Below are 20,469 nucleotides of genomic sequence, written 5' to 3'. Positions count from 1 at the left end.
CAGTCAACATACATGATGTTTCCTTGCGCACACATTCACATGTTAGCAGAATTCACCACACTTTTCACAAGAACCAGTTCTGATAAATGCTATAAAAGCCAAAACTGCTAAATGTTATCAAAAAATAGCAGCATTTATAGCATTTCTCCGTTTTGACTACATCACATATCATAATCCTACTAACTGAATGCACAGAAAACCAACAGAGATGTACGAGGAGCGACTAAAGCCAGAAGAAGACTCGTCCGCAGTTTTACATCATCAATCCGGGACACGTTCGGTGACTCTGAGCTGCATTTACATGTAGGATAGAAATGGTGGCCAGCAAACAAAAACAATCTCTGGCGCTAATTTTGATCAAGGCTTTTCTTGAAAAGAAAACGAAGAAAAAGAAGAAGAAGAAAAAGCGAAGACGTGTCGTGTGTCTGTGGAGCAAGTGGTGGTTTGTTGTTGTCCCACAAAGTGCGTCATCAGGTTCGGTTCTCCCACTGGATTTTGATTTAATGGTCATCATTGGAGAAGTCACACTGCAGGACTGCGCCTCAAAACTTCCGACACCGCCAGAATTTCATCTGAGGTCAAATTTGATCGCAATGGTCATTAATTGGCTGCAACATGTCAAACTAGTGATCAAAGACTTCAGATTTTGACCCAGGATCAGAGGAATCTTTTAGGATTCTCGAAATGTGTCTCAGATGGCCAAATCATGTCCAAAATCGTACAGTGTGTACTCGGATTAACACGCTCAAACAAGCACACTGTAAATCACAGAACATGATGTTGAAACCACGTTTCTCAAGAGCAGCAAACTTCGACGGTTTGATTTTCTCTTTGTCTTCCTCCCTTCCCCCCCTTTTTGAACTGTTTTTCGTTTACTTCTATCTATTTACTTTTCATTTGGTCTCTCTTGGACACCGTTTAAACAATACTGACTGTTTCTCCTATTATGTCAAAGCTGGGTAAAAAAAATATATTTACTAAACTAACTTTGAGTGAAATTTGACTAAATATTATGTAAAAATAATATCTAATTTCAACAATTTTGTGTTCAGCCAAATTGTATTATATAAATTGCCTACAGATAAGTCTTGTCCATACTGTTTTCCAGATATTAGAGGCATCAGGTACTGAAAACCCCTTTCTGGGTTTGGACAAACACAAACATCCCAAAAAAGAGAAAGAGCACAGCATATGACTGTGTTGACAATATAAAAGTGTCTTGATATCTGGCACTCATCTCATCTCCCTAACATAACAACCAGCAACAACTGAACATCGGTATGGGTAGCTGTAGGGCCATAGGCAGTGACATCATCAAAAACAGACAGGAGAGGATTAAAAGTGCAGATACCATTTCAACGCCTGTGGGGTTTTCTAACTGAGCTATCCACTGTTACCACTGCTCTATTCACAGCGTGGACGTGCATAGTTCAGGAAAACAGAGAAGTCCTGAAGTCATTCCAAAAGGAATGAGTCACAAGATGTGAGGGCTAGTCTTTTATTAAACGGTTGTGCAATATGTTGTACTGATAACAATAAAAACAAAATATGTTCTTTGTGCACCTGAATTGGCTTCACAAACAGAGGGGGAAACACTTAACACTGAAATTAAGCTCTGAACCAGGAGCCCTTGAGGTCCACTGTCCTGCAGAGTTTTGCTCCAACCCTGATCAAACACACCTGAACAAGCTAATCAAGGTCTTCAGGATTACTAGAAAGTTATAGGAAAGTGAGTTTGATCAATGGCTGCGTTTACACTTGGCATTAACATGCGACCTGTATCCGGATGTTGTTGAAAAGACAAGTGTAAACGCGCTTCTGATCGGAATGTTGTCCGAGAACCCCTGCTCTGATCTATCAATGTCACGACTGTGATGACATTATCAACATTGCAAATCTTGTAAAGGTTTTTTTTTATTTTTTTTATATTTTTTTTTACACATTTGTAAATTGTGTTATATTACCTTTAGGAATGCACCGATATGAAAATTTAGGCCGATACCGATAATTCTTTATAAGGCAGATAACCCATATATTGGCCCATAAATAACATTTTTGAGAGCCGGCTTTCAAAAACAAAAATTTCACCATTAAAAGCCATGTCCTAAGCACACAATGATATATTATATCTCATTATAGTTTTATGTAGCCTATATGACAGCACATGTTGCACTTAAAGGGATGGTTCGGAGTAAAATCAACCTAGGGTCGTTTGCACCATGACACCGAGCCAAACACCCCAAAAGTCCCAGGTCAAAAGTCCTGACAGAAAGCGATGCATAAGGATGTAGTGTAACGATGCCCAGTTCCAGGAATGCTCTAATATTTTGTTGGTAGTACCAGTTTTTGCAACAATTATTAGTTAACACTAAAGGCCAATTTATACTTCTGCGTCGAGTGTACGCCGTAGTGTACGTCGTAGGCTACGCACGTAGGCGACGCCGTCGTGAGCATTTATACTTCTGCGAATGTCTGTGTTGCTCTGCAGTTACACCGCCGAAACGCTAGTTGGCGCGGGTGGGTTTTAATGTTCCAGTTCCACTGTGTTTACATTCCTCGCGGCTGTTTTGAGTTTAGGTTTCTACGAGCAATGGCGACTGAAGGAGTCATACAGATAGCTGTATTTCCGCACTTCTTCAAGCAATCTCTCGGTCACTTGGTCTATTTCCATGGCTCTTCACTGATCTTCGGAATTTAAAAATGGCGGGCGGGTGGTGCAGAGTGCAGAAGATCATTCCGGAAATGCGTAGGAGGAAACGCGATGCTATCCAGCCGACCAATCACAGATCTTGCGGTCCGCGTCGCCGCGACGCGTAGTTACATTTTTGAGGAGGTGCGCGTCAGGGTACGGCGAAGGGTACGACGTATGGTACACGTCAATGCGTATGCTACGCCGTACCTTCTACGCGCACCCGACGCAGAAGTATAAATTGGCCTTTAGTTGTCAGCACTTCGGAAAATGTTTTTTTTCGTTGTTACACTACATTCTTATGCATCGCTTTCTGTCAGGACTTTTACGTGCTTTTCTCAACTCAGTGAAGTGACGTCGACTTCCGGGTTAGCAGTAGCATGAGCCGTCAGGCAAGTGTTATTGAAATAAACTCCTGATGTACTTATAAACTTTCCAATGCCTCATTTTATGAGTACAGAACCTAAATGTTCAACCAAGGGAAAAAAGGCTTCTAGGGGGGTGTTTGGCTCGATGTCATGGTGCAAAGGACCCTAGGTTGATTTTACTCCGAACCATCCCTTTAACTGTATTTTCCTTTTTTTAAGTGATTCCAATCACATTTTAAGCAATTCAAAACCATCATGGCGAACAGTTGCGCATCTGAGGTGTCTCAGTAATCCATTATTTATCGGCTGCAATATATCGGCCACATTTTCTTATTGGGCCGATAACAATAACATATCTTAACATATATCGGCCGATACCGATATGGTGGCCGATATATCATCCATCTTTAATTACCTTGTCAGTTAATGACAAAAAATGTATCAACACTACTATGAGGATATATTGCCGTAATGACTGACGTAATCAATCTCTCTATATTGTTTACCTAATTTGGAAAATCATCACTGATTTTTTTCTTCTTTTGCTATTGGAGCAAAATACAAAAAATATATTTGCTGTCGTCTCCATTCATCACTATAGAAGTTTACCCAACTATGATGACTTCTGCTTCTGAGAACCAAAGAATATATAAAAAGGGTCCATTGCCTTCCTAACGAAATATTGCAGTCTTAAAGCTTAAGTGTGTAATTTCAACTGTTTTCAAAAATGTTTCCAAAAGCACTCCTCTCATGTGCAAATGTAGTCGCACCCTAATCTCACAGTATCAGTTGAGCTGCATGTTCACAAAATGTCAGACTGCACAAAAAAAAAAAAAAGTGTGTGATGTAAGTTTGATTGTAAGCATAGGATGCATGTACTGAATGCGCACAGACAGATTTTGCATGTGTAACCAGCTGTACACACGCATACAAGACCATTGGTGGCAATGATCATCAGTTAGGGGGGAAACGCTCTGAAAGTGATTCCAACAATATCGTTTTGTGTCACTATCCACCTTTTTTCAACATAAAAGTGCACTACTGACTATTTAATTCAATGTTTAAGACTTTTGCTCTCATTCACTTCCAGTTATTTTAGCTTTACAAAAATAATCTGTTATGCTGCTTAATGTAGCATATTGTTATTTTAATTTATTATCATAATCAAAAACTGGTTCGTATGCAAATAGTTTTACAGTGGTTTACTGCACTTTGTTATTCTTCTAGTTAATGAAGTTGAAGTCTCATACTTTCACAGAAAATAGCTTACTTTCACATTGAAAATAAGGTGGATAGTTGTGATGTGGAATCTGTAATTGTCTTAAGAGTTATTTTCAAGACTTTATGGTTGGGAGGAACTATTTTAACATTAAAACATAAATCGCACATGTCATCTTTAAGAAAATGAATTCCTCTTTGAAAAAGCTAACAAGCACTAACCACAATGATGATTCATCTTTCACATTTAATTGTGTGTGTGTGTCCTATCTATCATGAGTTCCCCGTAGGGCAGACAGATAGATTTCTGCGTTCTAAACCCCACGACTACATTTACAGCGTCTTCCTATTGAGAAATACCATCTTCCTGAAGTCACAGCAACAATAGTCACACCACACCAGCACTACTGGACAACCTTGTGTGCCGGCAGGACCAGAGGCAAACAACCCCGTCTATAGAGATCTGACACCTGATACTCTCATCTAAAAACCTGGCAACACATTAAAAGTTTACACACAATCACGTCTCATTTGAATTCATTTCCACTCTTCATTTTCAATTGAACACGCACGCCACTACAATTTGACGCTGAGTGCTGAAATAAATATGACGGAGGCCGATGCAAAACACCAGTGGTGTACCACAGCCCAAATGCGAGGAATTAGCCAAATCAGCAAAGCATGTTGTGAATCATCTCCATTCAGTGTCTGCTTCGCTCCTTCCTCTACCAAGACCAGCTTCAAGCCAGTTTGAACATATGGATTAACTTTACCTTTTATAGCGGCACCAACCATTAGTTCATTCAGAATTAATGTACTGTTAACAGAGTTAGCCATGAGCAAGCAGTTAGTTAACGCTCAGTTGAGGTTTCCATTTCCTTCCTACCGAGTCATTACACGATATGGAGAGCTGAAAGATATTAACTTGTGGAAATCATCTGAGTCAAGTTAGCGGTTACCTCAAATTACCGAATTATGCTGACCTTTTGACAGCACCTAACAGCGAGCCGAGGGCTTTCCTAAATCTTTCAGTATGTGCTTCGTAGACTACAGCATTTGGCGAAACTTGTCGCTGGGAGAGGCCCGAGCTGTGCCAACATGTATCGGCCCAGGAGCCAACCATCACATTAGTGAGGATACGAGACTCTGAACAAACATTCTCACAACCCTCCCTGTTTGCCAAGCCTCCAAGGAAATCTGGATTGCACATAAAGAAAGAGAGGGAATAACGGGAGAAATCCAAGACTAAACGAGAAAGAGAGGAAATTATGGGAAAGGTCTAAAAAGGGGTTAATGGTGGTAAAACTGAACGACTAACCATGAGTGAGCCAAACCCGACCATATGCTTTCCTTCAGACGTTCCATACGTACAGGAATAAAGTTATTTTTGTTGGGACAAGTTCATCTGATTAATGTTATTCTGACTGGGCAAGGCTGGCTCATATTGGGCAGTGTGGCAAGTGCCATGACTGGATAATATCAGTTTGACATGTGGCTGATCCGTTTGGAAGAATCTTGAGGTCAGCTCTGAAAACGGCCCATTAATTGATGGGTCAATAGTGTCCATGATGAAGAAATGGAAAAATCTTTTAAAAATCGATTTTAAAACATGTGTCAAGTTGACTTAATGATGTCATGTGACTAAAAATGTCATGTGGTGAGACCATCAAGTAAAAGGAGATTATATATTTTCTTAAAGCTTTAATACATGTGAGTGAACATATTTATTATGGTGGAAAAATGTTTTTAAATATATATATTTTTTAAACGTAATACGCAAAACATAAATCATAAAACATAAATCATAAATCATCTGTTATTTTTAATAGAGACTTTTTGACCTCAGTTTGGAATAACCCTAATAAGTCAGCTCTGAAAATGACTTATCAATAGATGGGTCAATGACATTTAAATGTCCACAATAAAGAAATAGAAATGTCTTTTAAAAAGTCTAGTTATTAGAAACATATTCTTTGTGTTCATGTTTTATATGGTTCTGAAAAAAACTTTGTAATTTTCAAAAAACTTTTAATTTGTCATGTGGCTAAGTAAGAAGTAATGATAGATTATCCTTACAGCTTAATAATAAAAAAAAGTTTAAATATATTTTTTACAAATATCATCAATATATCATAAATATTAAGTTTCCTTGACTCACATTAATGAGAGTCAAAATAAATTATCATGCCAAATATTTTTTAAATCATTGTGATATGAAGAAATGTCCTTTATGCCCCCACCCAAAAATATTAATAGTAATTCAGAAATCGTAACATGCTCAAAGAGGGGCATTCAAGTCATTTTATGTGTGACTATCAAATGCAGTTATGAATAAATGAATAGAACATTATGTCATTGGACCATTACTTTGACATGTGGCTGATCTGTTTGGAATAATCCTGAGGTCAATCTGAAAACGGCGGGTTAATGGTAAGTCTCTGTCGTCACTCTTGTCAAAACTTTAAGAAGTTACATAATCAAAGTTGCAAGTAAAGGAGATCAAGTCATACGCAGGACCCTATTTTAAGAGAAGGGTGCTATTGAGACGTGGCCCTAATGCCTGCCCTTAAACGCCCCTGCCAACAGCACAAGGGAGGGGCTTTTTTTTTTTGGAAGAGGGACAGCTCTGGTTTGGTTGTTAGGTTGGGTCGAGTTGGGTCGCCTCGGGCACGGCGCATATGGCTGAGCTCACAACGGCAGCTCTTTCTTTGACATGGGGATATTTTAATGACAGGGAAAGAGTCAAAGAAAACCTCCCTCTTTCTCGTTCTGACCACTTCCAACATCAAGCAGAGCCCATAGAATATCCATATGGGACTTTCTGGAGAGCAGTTTTGCAGCTGGTCGTTCGCCTAAAACAATCGTTCAAGCTCATGCGTTTACACACGCAAACTCACTCATCTCCGCGTGCGTACGCTTTTAGTTCAACTTAGACACACCAGAAGAGAAAAAACAACAACATTCCCTTAAACGTCTGGAAGAAATGGTCTTGTTGGCCTCATGCTTCAACCAGAGCTAAACCACACAAAGGGGAAGAAAAGAAAAGGACACTGACGTCCTATCGGTATTGGGTCATGGTGTATTTCACTGGAGGTTCTCTGACTGGCAGTCGTATCCTGGCGTTCACATTCAGGAACTGAGCTTGTGCAAATACTGAGCTTGCGCTGCCGGATTCATTTTAATCCAAGTCCCACAACTATAGCTGAAAGAAAATCACAGGCCTTACGCATCACTTAGTGGAAGCTTTTCAGCCAAAGAAACTTCAAGTACACTAATTGCAGGAGCCTAAAACCCCGGAACAACCTGGGGTGAAGTGTCTACCTCTACCTCCGAGGAACATTTGCAATGCAGGAAACTAAAGAGCTTTCCAAAAGAGGTTGCCCTAACCTGGGACTGAACCTGTGACCTTTGTGCTCTCACTTGTGTTTCTTAATCATTGGGCCAACAGTTTCCCCTTTACAAAACATGGAAGTTCTTAAAATAACAGTTCTTCTTCATATAATATTTCTAGTTTTCATTCTGACTGATGGAAAGTGGACAGGATAGCGCATGAACAAGATTTAGGACAGGACACATACAATTTGAAATTAATGCTTGTGGCACTGAAAGAATAACATGAATCTATTATTCTTAAAATGTATTTTTTTTTAAAGTTATTAAGTTAATAATTTAAGTTATTACAAGTTATTACCTGGCATCACAATCAATAAAAAAAATATGTCAAATATGTCAAGACTACATCGTATTCTCATAAGCAATACACAACCGTCCAACAGTTTTGGATTTTTTTAAATGTTTTTTTAAACATTAAACAGACAAAAAAAAGAAAAGAAAAAAAGTAATATTGTGAAATATTACAATTAAAAGTAACTGTTTTCTATTTTAGTATATTTTAAAATGTAATTTATTCCTGAGATGGCAATGCTAAATTTTCAGCAACATTACTCCAGTCTTCAGTGTCACATGATCCTTCAGAAATGTTGAAAGCATTTGTGTTGCTTAATACAAGATAAAAAAAAATTTATCTAATTTATTCTTTGATGAATAGAAAGTTCAAAAGAACAGCATCTTTTGGAAATAGAAACATTATTTTTGTGACATTATTTATAAATGACTTTACTGTCACTTTTGATAAATTTCACGCAACCTTGCTGAATAATTCATGAAAATAAAATGACCATGTGACCTCCAGCAATATCGTCAATGTGATTATAAAAACACATAACCGCATTTTTTTGTTTGAGGGACAAGTCCCAACTATTTTTTGTGGGAATCTGTTATTCAGAAGTTAACGGGGGGCTCAGGGCATCCAGTAAAGCACTGATGATGTCAGACTGTGCCGTAATATTGCAAGCATTTCAAATCTTCAGCTCCAGATGTGACTATTGTGTGGGCTGACCAACACAATAGCTGTTTCCACAGACAGATGCAAGGAAAATGAAAAGAAAAAAAAAACACTTCAAAAACTTTGTGACCTTAAGCTCATTTTGCAATCTGTAGCTGGGTGAGGGGTTATAAGGTCCAATAGACAGGAAGGTGTCGCAGTGATGTGTTGCCTACACATGTCAGCTCTAACTCACTGTCTGGTTTCTCTATGCGTGGTTGTATCAGCAGAGGAAACGCACACATTCAGACCTACTCTTTGTTCCTCTTTCAGCTTCCTAACACTCGCTTTCCTTCACTAAAGTCCAATTCTGACTGAAGGAGCTCTTGAAAGGGACAATCCCACCTAATGTCACATACATCAATCCTTCTCTGACATCATCAAACAAATGAAGCCCTCAAGTTCATGTCCAAAAAAAATTCGAAAATTATAATTCACTACCTTCACACAAGATATATTATCGTCCGATACCGATATTTTTTAAAATGCTAATATTGGTCGATAATATATCGGCCTTGGCGAATTATCGGTCGGCCACTAAAAAATTCTTCAAATTTATCAGCAAAGGAAGAATCCAATCGTTGGCCAGAATGCCATGCATTGTAAAGATTGTTTGGCCGATGTGTCAGAAGCAGGACTTTTAATTTGATGGCACTGAGAACGCAGAAACACACGATTCTGAAGTGTGCATTTGTAGCCTGAATATAAACACGTGTATTTTGTAATTGACAGCCCGTCCGTGCGAATTGAATGCGGACAGGAGAGTTAAGCTTCACTGGAGATGCAAGATCGCTAAACTTTAAACCTTTGATTTCAAACTATGCTGCGCTTTGTCCAGTTGCCCAACATGTCATATTCATGTCTTCTTGTCTTTATTTGAAGAAATACGATCCCCAGTGTGGCCTACCGGAGTGCCCAGTTGGTGACAGTGTTTACTTTCTTTCTTTTTTCTTTTGTACAATTTCTTTATTTGTGAAAAATACTGTAGTAGGATTACAGAATTAAGAAGTCTACATCTTTCTTAAAGGTTGTATCAGCGATTTCAGGCCCAAAAAAGGCCCAAACATAAATGATCACATTCATCTTAGATCCGCTAGCTGCCCGCCCCATAAGCAGGCCGTCAAAAAACCGCGTCTCTGTAGGCAGCCTAGGCTCTGAGATCTGCACACAAAAACAATTGGTTTCACCAACCACTCAAAACCAAAATAAATAGTTTATTTTTACAGATTCATCTTTTTTTTTTTTTTTTTAAATATAAAAAAAATAAGTAAAATGGGGGGCCATTTGCCCCCCAAAAAAATCAATGTCGTCGACCTCTAGTATTTTGTTTCATAAAAATCATAATAGGAATCAAAAATGATATAGATCAGACTGCCATGTGTCATAAATCTTTGGAAAGCTGTCAACTAATAGAAAACAACAAAGCAAAACAGAGTGCAAGGGTCGCAATACCCAAAGTTACAACTTGTAACATACCACAGCATCATAGCAACAGTACTTGGTGCAAGGTGGAAAAAAACAAACAGCGAGACGCATTGTGATGGCAGAAGAAGTCTATCTGATGGATATGTAGAAACGATTAAACGATTTGAAACCTTTTAAAATAGCACAGACAGAATGAGAGAAAGCATATACTCTGTAAACTGCATTTTTGCTTATTAGGCTACTTGACAAAAACAGGAAATGGCATATTTTCACTTACAGCAGATGGTCCCAATTAAGTCTAACCACAACACAACATGCTGCGAAGATTTGAAAATAATCCTCAAAAACTGACATGATTTAGGCTTAGGTTATAAAAATATTACAAAACCGTTTGTTGTCAATAATAATAATTAATTAGGCTACATGTTGGCAATTATCCGTGAATAATATCGGCCTCATAAAAAAAGACAAGACTGAGTTGCTGTTAGAATATTTCTAACAACCAAGAAATTGTGTCAAAGCAGTAAATTAAAAGAATGACCTGGTAATGAACTTATCAACGAAGCACTTCCACTTGCTCATTTGACGACTCTGTCAAAGTAAGATTGTGTTTCTAAAGAACTGACTCCTCATGCAAGATGCAAGGTCATCCAGACCTTGCGATGTCATTCCTTTGCGGTCAACTCCCAAGTGCCAGCCACTTCATGTGTCTCTTGTCATCCTCCTCAGATCCCTGAGGAACGGCGCTTAGCAGCCTAATAGATGTCCTTGTCCTGGAGAGATGCCGGCCAGGCTGCGCTCCACAGGCTCTCTAAATAGTGTATTTCTCACTAAAAGTAAAGACCTGGGTAGTAGCAGAACATAGAAATCCACTGAAATTGGATGACAAGCTGATCAAATGGGGTTGTTGTTGTTTTTTTCAAATGTGGTTAGTGGAATGGAGGATCAAGATAACATTATAGGGGGAAATACGAAGCTAAATATTAGGAATTCACACAAGCAGTCTAACCAATTATAGTGTCAGATTTGTTTTAATTTTTTTTAAAGAAATTAATTATTTTATTCAGCATGGACACATTAAATTGATCAAAGTGACACTAAAGACTTTTAAATTGTTATAAAAATTATTGATTTCAAATAAATGCTGTTCTTTTGAACTTTCTACTCAAAGAATGCTGAAAAATGCATCACAGTTTCCACAAAAAAAAAATTAAGCGGCACCACAATATTAGATTTATTTCTGAAGACTAAACAAATAAAAATTCAGCTTTGCCATCATATAGGAGTGAATTAAATTTTGAAATATATAAATAGAAAACATTGTACATTATTTCACAATATCATGTTTTTTACTGTATTTTTTACCGTATCAAACAAATGCATCCTTGGGTGAGCATAAGGGGCTTTAAAAAAAAACAAAAAAACATTAGAGATCTTACAGACCTCAAACTTTTAAACGGTACAAGGGGTGTAACAATACCCACGTCACCATTCGATACAGATCACGATACTGAACTCACGATACGATATTATTGCGATACTCCAAGACATATGGTAAAAGGTTAACAAATATTCATGTTTCTGCTGAAAATACAGAATTATTTTAGACGAATATGCTGGCATTGTCACTGACTAGATATTTAATATATTTAAAGTATTTAAAACAATGTAGGCAACTTTTTACTGGTAACATAAGACATTGTCATATACATAAGACATTTGGCATTATCAGGACCCACAAATATTCCCCCCTTGCATAATTATACAATATATTCAACATTATATAGTAGATTAATGTTTCCCTGGATATCCAGAGTTCTCGCGGGGCACAAGTTGAATTTGCTCAGCGAGTAACTCTGGTGTCGAGTAATGATGCTCATTAAATATGCCCTTGTATCCGAGCTGCACCAATCACATCGGGTTATCTGATATAGGCGGGCCAGAGGCGAGCTAAACAGATGACGACAGCGCTGTGACATCGAAGTCATTAGTGAACATTGCAAGATGGCTATGGATGAACACCAGTTGTTTGAAACGGCTTTGGCCGCTACAATGAACGAGTTAGACTTGGCTTTTTTATCTAAAAGAGGAACAGAAGACGGCGCTCGAATCGTTCCTTTGCAAGAAGGGCGTTTTTGCTGTTTTGCCGACCGGATACGGCAAGAGTCTAATCTACCAGTTAGCTCCGCTAGTAGCCAAGCGTATGGGGCTTGTTGTGATTGGTCGTAGTGTTATCCAATTGCGTGCAGTGAGATTTTCAAATGAATGCTTGGTGCCGCCCCTCGAGCTGGCCGATTTTCATTAGTCGATGCCAGACCATTCATCTTTCAGATTTAGGTCTGGATTTCCAGGCTAGATTAATGTAGTACTGACACTAAAACTCTGAAAACTTTTTCTTAGACAGTAATTTTTATTTTGGGTACACAAAACATAGTCACTATCCACGATACATTGTTGCATTTTTGTATTGTGATATTGTGACACAAAATATTGTTTCACCCCTAATACTGTAGGCTATATAGAATGATATCCGTTTCAATAACAGATCATGTTTAAACTAAATTAATTTACATCAAAAAACTTTATTTTTTCACTTCACATACTTAAAAAAACTTTTATCTTAAACTTTATTTACAAGCAAAACATTTTAAATTTTTCTTAATTTATTTATCGATAAATTATCAAAAAAACTAAAACAATCAGCGAATAAACAATCGGTGCATCTCTACTAAATAGCCCATTATTAGTCCATCAAACTGCTCTTTTATTTTTGGGGGTTATAAGTTCCAACACATTCAAGAAATCTGAAATATATCAACAAAACGTCGCTGTCACTGTGTTCAATTACAGGGCACACTCTTAAAAACAGCTGGACCACTAGAAAGTAAACACTGTCAATCAGTCACTCCACTGTGCTGAGGTCCTTCCCCAAGCCAAAACAAACAATTCATCAACGTGGGGCCATTTTCCTGTCATGGACAATCAGAGGCTTTTTTCTGTCTAGCTTTGTTTCTTTTTCATGAGGTTCATGAGGTCCTCAGACACGTTAATGCGTACCTCACTGGTGATAAAACCTATTTTACCCTTAACCAGGCTATCAACATTCCAGATTAAGCATTTGTCCAGAAACATTCATAACTTCAGGGTAAATTAACTCAGAAATCAAATACAAAACAGGCAAGGCAATCACTTCCATGTTTTCTGAATTAAACATCCTGGATGTTTGAAAAAAAGAAGAAAAAAAACTGCTGACAGTGAAGAAAGCAAAGTTCCCTTGGTTATGCTGTAATCACAACCAACCGGCCAGTGCAAGAATGAGGAAATTCAAGAATAAAAGGGCACCACAAACACCGTAGCACTCAGGCTCTCTTTACCTCATACATTATCCATGCCAAGTCAAACACAATGGGGGATTGGTTTGTTTTTTTTGGCCCAGTTTTTCATCAAACCACAACAGCAATTTTTTGGCTCTGTATGATAATGCCATTCAGATCCCTACTGAAAAAGCTAAGACCATTTAAAATATTCCAAGCTCACACAAGTAAATAACATCTCTTGCCAATGAAATCAAGACCTTTTTGGCAAAGAGATAAACTTACAAACAACATATATCCTTAAGGCAACTGACCAGTCAATAAAGAAAGAATGTTTCCAATGGTTTGAAACATTTCCAAAGTTTCATTCAGAGTGACAGCGGATCTTTTTCCACGATCATCAGACTGCACATAACAGTTATTGAATGCAACTCATGGCAAAGGACCAGAACTGATGCTGGGTGCCATGCAGACTTTGAGCCAAGCTAAATGACTTCGAAATTTGCCGTTTCATCCTCTAAGCTCCTGGTGTGACCATTGAGGAAAGCCCCAGCAGTCTTTGCCACCTCAAATGACCGCATTTCAAACCGAGACCTTTGCAAATAGATGTGAGAACATGTGAAATGTACATGGGCAGCTGTCATAAAAAGAAAAAAATGATGCAACAGGCAAGTTTATTACACTAAGTAGAGAACTTCCTTTTCTCCTTCCTTCATACACAAGGTCTTGACCGAGTTGGACCGACCACTCATTTAAGGTTAGACTTAAACCACAATAATGATGGCAACTCTGCATTAAGGTGAGAATAGCATGCGCCATACAGCTAACAATAACAAGCCTTTCTTTTAATGGCTTACCTTTGCTCATTTTCAAGGCAGGAAGCAAGACAGCATGCATGCTCTCTTTTATGCTACACACCATTTGATTTCTCCTCAGCTCAGACAGGTCACCGAATGCCCCTCTGCACTTCCCTCAAAACCCCTTTGCTTTCTCCGAGTGTCTTACCTGCATAATGGGTATAAGGGAAGGAGAGACGCCCCAGGGGAACAGGTCTTTCACGCACACACGTCTACCTGTTTACCAAGGCACACACCTTTCATTGTCCCAAGCGGACAGACTTTATTGTGTCATTATACACTACAGAAAGTGGCTACACTCCAAGTCTACATTGCATATGCTTTAGCAAAGAAAGAATAGAGAGAGACATTGGTCTGTGTAATGTTAAGTAAAATCTTCTTCCCCTGGAGCGTGATACAGGCTGCATTGTGCTGGAGGTGATTCATGCTTTCATCATTCAAGGTGATGCTGGGATTGTTTTTCCTCCACACACACGAAAGATCTTTCTTAAACCAAGGAATTGATAGTTTCCAATGAGCACCACAGCACATTTTCTGGCTAACCTTTCCAAAAGAAATAAAAACACGATGAAAGCACTATATATATATACATACATACATACATACATAAATACATAAAAAATTAAATACATATATACACACACACACACACACACACATATACATACACCGCATATATATGTAGGCTGGGCGATATGGCCAAAAAAATTATCTTGATAATTTATAAATGTCAAATCTTTATTTCAAGTTTAAAGGCAGATTTTTGCTCCTGGGTGAATGAAACCTGACAGTTAACTTAGGTTTTAAACTACTCTTTTATTTAGCCCAAAAAAAAATTTTTCTTGAAAAGGCAGTTTTTCAAAACCATATAAAACCAACATAAATACAAAGAGTACCTTTGAAGAATTAGGCACATTTTAAACTAGATTTTCCCTTCTTTTTATGTATTTATTTATCATTTTGAGAGAACAATTTTTAAGACCCATTAGTGACAGAGGATGGTGCAAAGTTCAAACATAAAATCTCTACACAGCAAACAGTGTACTGACTGATGCATTATCTACACAATACAGTGGCATTTCTCATATCGAAACTAACTCCACTACTATCGAAAAGGCGATAAACTGATACGCAAGTTGTTACCAGGTGTAAACAAGGATTTTGAAGGATTACTCATGCTTCACACTGAACGAGCAACCGATTGTGTTAGCACACCAGACCCGTTGTCATTAGGCTACCACCAGCCTCACGTGAGAAGCCCAAGCTTTATCAGGTCAAACAGGGAGCACCACACAAAAGGCTGTGTGCAGTGAACTGTAAAAGACTCGAATCGCTGCAGCCACTGGCATGATGATGCCCTCACACATGCTAACAAACATGCCATCTCTAATTTCATTGGTGGACATCAGCTGGACAGGTGGCCAGTCAACCAGTCGTTGTCAAAACAGCGGCGGTTCAGGTCCGCTGGAAAGCCCCCAAATAAACAGTCTGCCACCACCTCCGCCCCTCGCTCTCTCGCCAAAAAAAGGAAGAGAAAAAAAACACCCAGGGGATGTCTGTCACCTACTTGGCTGTCTACAAAGATGATGAAAGGTACCAGAGACTATATACATATGATGAGTTCAGATGCAAAAGCCTCTAAATGCCATTTGACATTTTCTTATAGAATGATCATTTTTATCAAGCTTGTATATTTAAGTTCAGTAATTTCACTTAAATGATAATTAATAGGTAATCTTCATTGCCATTTAAGTGAAATTATTGAATTTAAATATACGAGCTTGATAAAAATGATCAAGATATAAGAAAATTTCAGATGGCATTTAGAGGCTTTTGCATCTGAACTCTTCATATACACACACACATATATATATATATTTACACGCATTGTATTTTATATACATATATACAATTCCCTGCGTGACAAAACGTAGGCCTAGTTGACGGGTGCTTTGGTGAGTATCTTTTTGACATGAACGTATCGACTAAAAAATACCCCAAAATTTCTACATCAACATTGCAGCATAAGATTACAGCATAATAATAATAGTGAATATAAAAAACTATTATCAACAGTGACAATAATAATTGAATGGAAAATAGACACTGCAATATATCACTTAACATGTCTAATTTCTTCCCCACTAGTGTCACGAAAAAGAATACCAAAAATGACTGTTTTCAAACAGGTTTCCCAAACGCTTCCGCCCTCTGTCATTCGTTGATCGAACAAATTGTCTCAAATGTACAGCACTGAACCAATATTGCTGTCTCAGGCTGGACGGAAAACTCAAAAAATGTTTTGAAAGCGCCACAACATTTACACTTTTCAGGGAAATCAATAGAATAGCGTAAGGGCTGTTCCCACCAGGAAACTACAATGATATTGATAACTATAACGTTTAAATAATCGTTCTATTTCTGTGAGAACATGGAAGTCCACACCACAGCTATATCGATAAAGGAAATCACTTTCACTTTTTTTTTTTTTTAGGTGATAAAAGATAAAAACATTGACAGCCAATCAGAATGTACCCAAGCTTGTGCATAGCAATTATAATAAACAGAACGTTGGTGTGGACGCTAAAATAGTTATCTTTATTATTGTTCTATTGTATGGGCCGTATAGTTCACTAAGTGGGATAGGAGAAATATTTTGAAGTATTACGAAAAAAATACTTTCTACTAAGTTGTCATTCACAAACAAATGACTCCAATAAGTTGTTTCTTTTAAGGAACCGTTCAGACTCAGAAGTTACCAGTGTGAATCGGTCTAACGAATCGATTACTGAATCAGTCTGAAGACTACTGAATCAATATCGATTCGCTTATTGAACAACACGCTATTTTAAGTGATGTACTTCTCGAAACGAAGGAACTTTTGTTTGTGAAACAAGTAATGCTGATTTCACAAGTCGACGCAAAATTAATATCTGCAACCAAAAAAAGTAATAATATTTTAATTCGAATATGTATATATAATTAATAATATATCTAGAGAAGGGTTCACTGGTTGTCCCCGCTACAGAAACACTGTCTGTCATTATCACACATAATTTGTTCACCGATGTCCCAAAGTGGCACAAGCGAAACACTGCCATGCAAAAGGGTCCTAAACGTGTCCATGCTTCTTTTTCCAGTCTGTGAGCTTCAATGTCCTTAGTTGCACTTGCCATTAAATAATCATTCGTCTGCACCGAGTGAGCGACAGCAGAGCCAGCGGCTCTGTTTAGTAAACAACACTTCACAATCGAGCACATTTCCCCGCAGACAATCAATAAAAACACATCTGACCAACGACAGAGCAACAAAAGCACACATTCAGAGGGGAGGTGTTTTCCACTCCAATCCCAAACGAAACCAAGCCTGAAACAAAGCCACTGTACTGCATTACTATAACCATACAATGTGCCTCTACACCATGTGTGTACTGGGGGCATTCCGTTAATGGGGATTTCCTTATACAGAGATGTACAAAAAAAATCCCAATTATATTTCGGGACGTTGTGTGGTTAGAAAGACTACACGAAACGGTCTGGCTGGCTCTCCATGCATTGCAGACGCACCGCGACGGGGCTCAATGCAACAACCCCACAACACACGCGCACTACACTCAAAATATAAAAACACACACTGTACATGCTCTTATAGAAAGGCTGAGCGCTATCATTCACAGTGGAAAGGCAGTAAACGTCCATAACGGAAAAGAAACCCGCCATGTCTTCATTAAACCCGTTAATTTAAGAGAAAGTGTGTAAGAAGAGCTAAACTCCTGCAGCAGTCCTGAATCTCAGACTTACCCTGTCACAACAGGCGCCATCTTCCACAAACTCTCACCAAAACTCCAAGACTCGCGAGATTCTCTCCCAGACCCTACCAGCCGCCGAGACAACAGAAGCAGACTGGAGATTGAAGGAGCGAGGGAGAGAGAGAAAGGGGGCGGGTGACGAGGACAGTGGAAGGGGGGCAGGGTGAGTGAAAGAAAAGGGCAGACACCACAACAACAGGCGTGGGAAACTCTTCTGATCTCGCGAGAGGAGGAAAACTCTCATCATACAGCTCAGTGAGCGAGGCTCGTGTTATCGCGAGATTGGTGCGAGGCGCCGCGGATGGATGTTTTACGGAGCCGAAACACTGTTTACAAGCTCGTAAATAACCTCTTCGGCCGGAATTGGCAAGGTATTTTGACGTGAAGGCTTGAGATTTCCCAGGCTCTGGGTCTGATAAGGTTTGCTCGCAAGATAGTTATTTAGTTATGGAGCTTGCTATCAAGCCATGAAAATGACTAGTGTGTGTGTTGAAATAGTCACATACTCTACACATATTCTAAAGGGGGGGTTCAATCTCTTAGACCCTCACATATGATCATCCTGGTGCGTCAAAAATTATTAAATGCCCATGAGGATGCAAAAAGGAAATTACAAAATTAAAGTGTGAAAAGCTCATTTTGGTCAGCAGAGTCACACAAAAAAATGTAGAAGAAAAAATATATTAACTACAAAAGACTTTAAGAATTATGGGAACCAATTAGGCGTGAAACCATCAGGAAGCCTTTAGTCTCCAGTGCCACCATTTTCCAGAACTGCAACCTGCTCGGACTCTCCTGAAGCACAAGGTGTCAGGGTCTCAGAGACTTTGCTGAGGTAAAAAATCCTGAAACATGACCTCCACTTAATAAGAATCGTGGGCTGAAGTGTTGTGAAATGCGTGAAGAATGATTTTTTTTAAGGCTTTATAGACAGAAAGGTTGAGAGAGGCTCTTAAGGGACCAGCACCACTTCCTCTTGTACCGCTGTTTGAAGAATTTATCTTCCAGAATCTAACAGTAAGTTTTGGGAGTTGAGTCCATCTCCTACCCTGAAAGGTGCGTCTTGCTCATTGTTAGTAGCAGCTCACAGCATGACTCCCTCGACACCCCTGCTGTTGTCTGACTTGAACTGGTGCTGGTCCCTCAAGATTCACTCTCAATCTGTCCATTTAAAAAAAATCAGTCTTTGTCTATTTCTTGACATATTTCAGCTTGTGATTCTTATAGGGTCATGTTTCAGGATTCCTTGGCTTAGCAAAGTCTCTGAGAACCTGACACCTTGTACTTCTGGAGACTCCAGGTTTGCAGTTCTGAAAAATGGTGGCACTGGAGACTTTAATTAAGGTGAAGAATTAAGTCTGAAACCACCAGGACATTTGCAGTTAAAATGCATCTTTTCTTCTCAACCTGTTTTTTTGTGACCATGCTGACACAATTGCTGAGCATTTTGCTGTTAAATGGTCACGGCATCATTAAAAAAATTATATAGAAAAAATTTTTCTCATGGGCATTTCATAAGTTGACTTGCCTAATAATTTTGCACATCTGAATATTAGGCATTTTTCACTTTAAGCCCTCATCAACAATTACGTCGCCTATTAATGATTATATTCAATCATAATAGTAATTATTAAGATTGATGTGGTTTTCAATTGGTAAAATCTGCTTGGAAAAAATACTATCACAATATTAACTTGCCTTATAATTATGTATGCACTGTAAATATATTACTGTGCTGTACTAGATGTATAATATATTTAGATACTTATTAATTGATTCAATTCAGTTTATTTACATAATGTTGTATTTATTTGATTTATTTAATTATTAGTCCTTATTGAATCTTATTTTTATTTTATTTTATTTACGCTGTTTCTTTACACTTTTCCACGGACCCCTTGGACTCCCTTGCGACCTCCTGGGGGTCCCTGGACCCTTATTTGAAAACCCCTGTTCTAAACAATAGAAAGTAATATACAATATACGTATATTATAATATATATATATAAATATAAGTACTAAATATACTAAATATATATATGAGTGTTTAAGGAATAGTTTTGTCATCAGTTTCTCACCTTCTTATTTCCTGTACTGTCTTTCTTTCATGGCATAGCTAGCAGAATGTGCATACTGCTCTTTTACTAAGAATGAAAGTAAATGCTGGCCATGGCTGTAAAGCAGGAAATTCATTGATTAGCCTGAATCTCTGTCCGTTCCTTGCACAAAAGATGTAAAAAGGACTTTGGTTTACAATCAACAAGATTTTCCGCCTGCAGTTGAATGAGGAGTTGATAGCTGTCAAGTCGGACACGTTCTATTTCCCGCGTTGTGTTTGCTTTCTTTATTGCAGACGAAGTGGATTAGATGTATTTTTTCTCAGATAAACAGACATAAAAATTTTAC

At 38.3% G+C, this 20,469-nt stretch overlaps 1 protein-coding gene and 1 long non-coding RNA gene across 2 annotated transcripts in view; both read right to left on the bottom strand.

Moving 5' to 3' along the window:
* The window catches only part of rbpjb (recombination signal binding protein for immunoglobulin kappa J region b), a 56,224-nt gene extending 38,019 nt beyond the window's left edge, over window positions 1-18,205 (bottom strand). Inside the window, exon 1 of the mRNA XM_082152509.1 lies at window positions 18,056-18,205. Coding sequence (XP_082008635.1) covers window positions 18,056-18,075 — 20 coding nt within the window. The 5' untranslated portion in view covers window positions 18,076-18,205. The remainder of the gene's footprint in view (window positions 1-18,055) is intronic.
* LOC309486432 lies at window positions 9,873-18,049 on the bottom strand. The gene is made up of 2 exons (XR_014201540.1): window positions 16,116-18,049; window positions 9,873-15,858 (listed from the first exon to the last, which is right to left on the bottom strand). It is a non-coding gene; the product is annotated as an uncharacterized lncRNA (long non-coding RNA).
* Window positions 18,206-20,469: the final 2,264 nt, after the last annotated feature.

Source organism: Leuciscus leuciscus (assembly GCF_965113295.1).
Source record: "Leuciscus leuciscus genome assembly, chromosome: 2".
In the NCBI taxonomy this organism is placed as follows: Eukaryota; Metazoa; Chordata; class Actinopteri; order Cypriniformes; family Leuciscidae; genus Leuciscus; species Leuciscus leuciscus.
Note: the sequence above shows the minus strand (reverse complement) of the source record. Positions and strands in the feature narration are given on the sequence as shown.